This window comes from Oryzias melastigma, linkage group LG20, assembly GCF_002922805.2.
Source record: "Oryzias melastigma strain HK-1 linkage group LG20, ASM292280v2, whole genome shotgun sequence".
NCBI classification, from domain to species: domain Eukaryota; kingdom Metazoa; phylum Chordata; class Actinopteri; order Beloniformes; family Adrianichthyidae; genus Oryzias; species Oryzias melastigma.
This window is the reverse complement of record NC_050531.1, coordinates 13,862,455-13,865,600: the sequence shown is the minus strand read 5'-3', so window position 1 is coordinate 13,865,600 and position 3,146 is coordinate 13,862,455. Positions and strand designations below refer to the sequence as shown.

Genomic DNA, 3,146 nt, shown 5'->3' with positions numbered 1-3,146 from the left:
CTCAGACCAATACATTACAAATAGAACACCAACTGCCTTCTTCTTCTCTAAATACCAAATTCTTGCACAATTTGGAGATGTACTTTGGGTCATTGTCCTGTTGTAGGATAAGATTGCCTCCAAAAACGTGATGTCACAGGGTATGGAATGATAGCCTTCTTTATTTAAAGTCCTTTTTACCCTGAACAAATCTCTCATCTCACCAGCACCAAAGCAACCCTAGACCATTACGTTACCCCCACAGATGGCGTAAGGTTATATTTTCAGTTTTTCAGCATCTCATTAATGCTCCTCATCGCGATCGAAACACCAAAGACTCTGATTCATCCCTCCATAACACATTTTTCTCCAGCCTTCCTCTCTTCGTCTCTTTCTGTTCTTGTTAAAGCCTGTTTGTGCTGTTCTCTAAAGAGAGTAGTACACAAAGTTGAAGGAAATCCTCAGTTTCTTGGCCATTTCTCACATGGAATAGCCTTCATTTCTAAGAACAACAATAGACTGTTGGGTTTCACATGAAAGTTCTCTTTTTCTGACAATCTTTAGCATCTAATCAACCCCACAAATGTGATTCTCCCTCCAGATATTAAACCTACTCACTTTTATAGCATAAGGGTTTTCTAACCACCTGTTAACCTTCCGACACAATAGATAGATGTAGATAATTCACCAAAAAAACAGACATTTGCAGCTAAAATAGAATAATTTACCTCATTAATAATGTAGAGTGTATTTCTGATTAGTGGTAGTTTGACAAGAGCTTCATTGAAAACATTTTTTATTCTTTCAAATAAGCACTATTCTTCTTTTGAAGAAAAAACATATCGGCATCATTATGGTAAATATATTTGTAAAACTCAACATCTACCTTTCCGTTTAAGTAATTCACACTTTCAGCTACAGGAGCGAAAAAGTGCAATAACTTGAATGAGCTTTGTTTGTGCCATATATAAAAACAAATCACACAATAAAACAATTTCATTAACAGAATCTTTATTAAACTGGTAAAAGAAAAATCATGATGCTCCTATGGTGATGAATAGAAATGCAATGGCTCTAAAAAATAGGATCAGCAGTTGCCATAAGGTCAATGAGTGCGGGGGTGGAGTACGAACACATGCTACTGCAATGAAACATTTTTATGTCATGGTCAAAGTTGATTTTACAATGTGGACTAAAGTAAACAGGAACTGACAAGAGGAAACTGTAAAGTTTACTCTTATTTTAATGTTTTTCCAGGAAAAAAAAAAATCCGCCACAATGAGATTATAGGTAGGTGGCCTTCCTAGATGATTTCCAGTTCATGCTTCCTTTGCCGTGTGTGTAAGTGAAAAAAAACCTGCTGACTACAAAACGTTTTTTTTTTTTTCATAAATTCTCTCAGGAGTTCGCTGATTCCTGGACTCATAGATAAGATAATAGATTCTTTGTTGAACTCCGTCACTTAGAGCTTTAAAGGGAGTGGTTTACTGCTGTTTGGCATTCAGTCCAGTGTCCGTCCATAAGCCAGCATGTCTGTAGACTTCTCCAAAAACGCTAAGGAGAGACCAGAGCCTCACAATGCAGAGGTTATAGGTAAGCACCTAAAACGAAGCAATTTTTAGTGTTTTTCCTTTTTATTTAAAAAAAAAATCTTTCATTTTTATGGAACAGGGAGCATACCTGACTGGCTGCAAGGCACGCTGGTGCGGAACGGCCCTGGGATCTTCTCTGTGGGGGAGACCAGCTATGACCACTGGTGTGACGGGATGTCATTTATGAACAGCTTTTCTATCAAAAATGGTGAGTTGCACAATTTTTATAAAACACTTTATTTCATTCTTTGAGGAGGAATTGGACGTCATATTTTAATGTATTTCAGGTAAAGTGACTCACAGGAGTCGGTTCCTCAGAAGTGACACCTACAACTCAAACATGACTTCAAACAGAATTGTTGTGTCCGAGATGGGAACTATGGCCTATCCAGACCCAAGCAAGAACTTCATTTTTAAGTAAGCATTAAGAAAATTAACTGAAGCAGTTTTTCCATTAATCATTTACCGTATTTTTCGGACTATAAGTCGCACCGGAGTATAAGTCGCAGGGGCCAAAAAATGCATAATGAAGAAGAAAAAAACATACATAAGTCGCACTGGAGTATAAGTCGCATTTTTTTCAAGTAATTTATTTTACAAACTGATTGAAAAAAACAATATTACATCATCCTGGAAGGTAAGTTATAACATTCATAAGTGAATAGAGAACAGGCTGAATATGTGTCAACACATATTCACATATTAGCATCATGAAAAAAACAAAAAGGTGTAGCATTTATATAACATAACAGTTTTATTTAACTATAGCCTCAAGAACTCATCAACTTTGTATCTTTACTGTAATTAATTGCACGCAATCTCACTCCATATCACTAAATCCGTTAAATTCTTCGTCCTCTGTGTCACGTCTGAATAACTACAGTAAATAAAGTAATTGCATAGATTACCATAAGAGGGCACTCTAGACTTACGGTCCATATCTCATCATTAAAAATTCGTATATAAGTCGCACTGGAGTATAAGTCGCAGGGACATTCAATCTATGAAAAAAACCGCGACTTATAGTCCGGAAAATACGGTATTTACATTTTGATAAATACTACAATAATTTCAATTTTAGGGTTACCTAGAAAAACATGTTTTTAACTACAGTAACTCATGTGGTGAAATTGTATCTTGAATAGAAGCAAATATGTCTCAATTTTTATTTTTTTATTTTTCTACAGGGCAATTACTTTCCTCAACCACACAGTGCCAGATTTCACTGATAATGCTGCAAGCAACATCATTAAGTACGGAAACGATTACTACGCCACTTCTGAAACCAACTACATTCGCAAGATCGATCCTTTCACCCTGGAAACTCTAGATAAGGTGTGTGATGACATTCATTCTGGTTGATAAACACGAGAGTGAAATCCTTTAAGCTGATATCATCTGCTTCTTATAGGTGGACTACATGAAATTCCTGCCTGTGAATTTGGTTTCATCCCATCCACACTATGACAGGGAGGGCAGCGTCTACAACGTTGGCACTTCAATTGCAGAGAAGGCAAAGACCAAATACATTTTTTTCAAAATCCCTGCTGTTACAGAAAAAGGTAGACCGTTTTT

At 36.4% G+C, this 3,146-nt stretch overlaps 1 protein-coding gene across 1 annotated transcript in view; it reads left to right on the top strand.

The window, feature by feature from the left end:
* Window positions 1-1,508: 1,508 nt before the first annotated feature.
* Window positions 1,509-3,146, top strand: part of bco1 (beta-carotene oxygenase 1) — a gene marked incomplete in the record, with an annotated part of 7,373 nt that continues 5,735 nt past the window's right edge. The window contains 5 exon segments of the mRNA XM_024279673.2: window positions 1,509-1,572; window positions 1,651-1,779; window positions 1,859-1,988; window positions 2,759-2,906; window positions 2,983-3,133. Coding sequence (XP_024135441.1) covers window positions 1,509-1,572; window positions 1,651-1,779; window positions 1,859-1,988; window positions 2,759-2,906; window positions 2,983-3,133 — 622 coding nt within the window.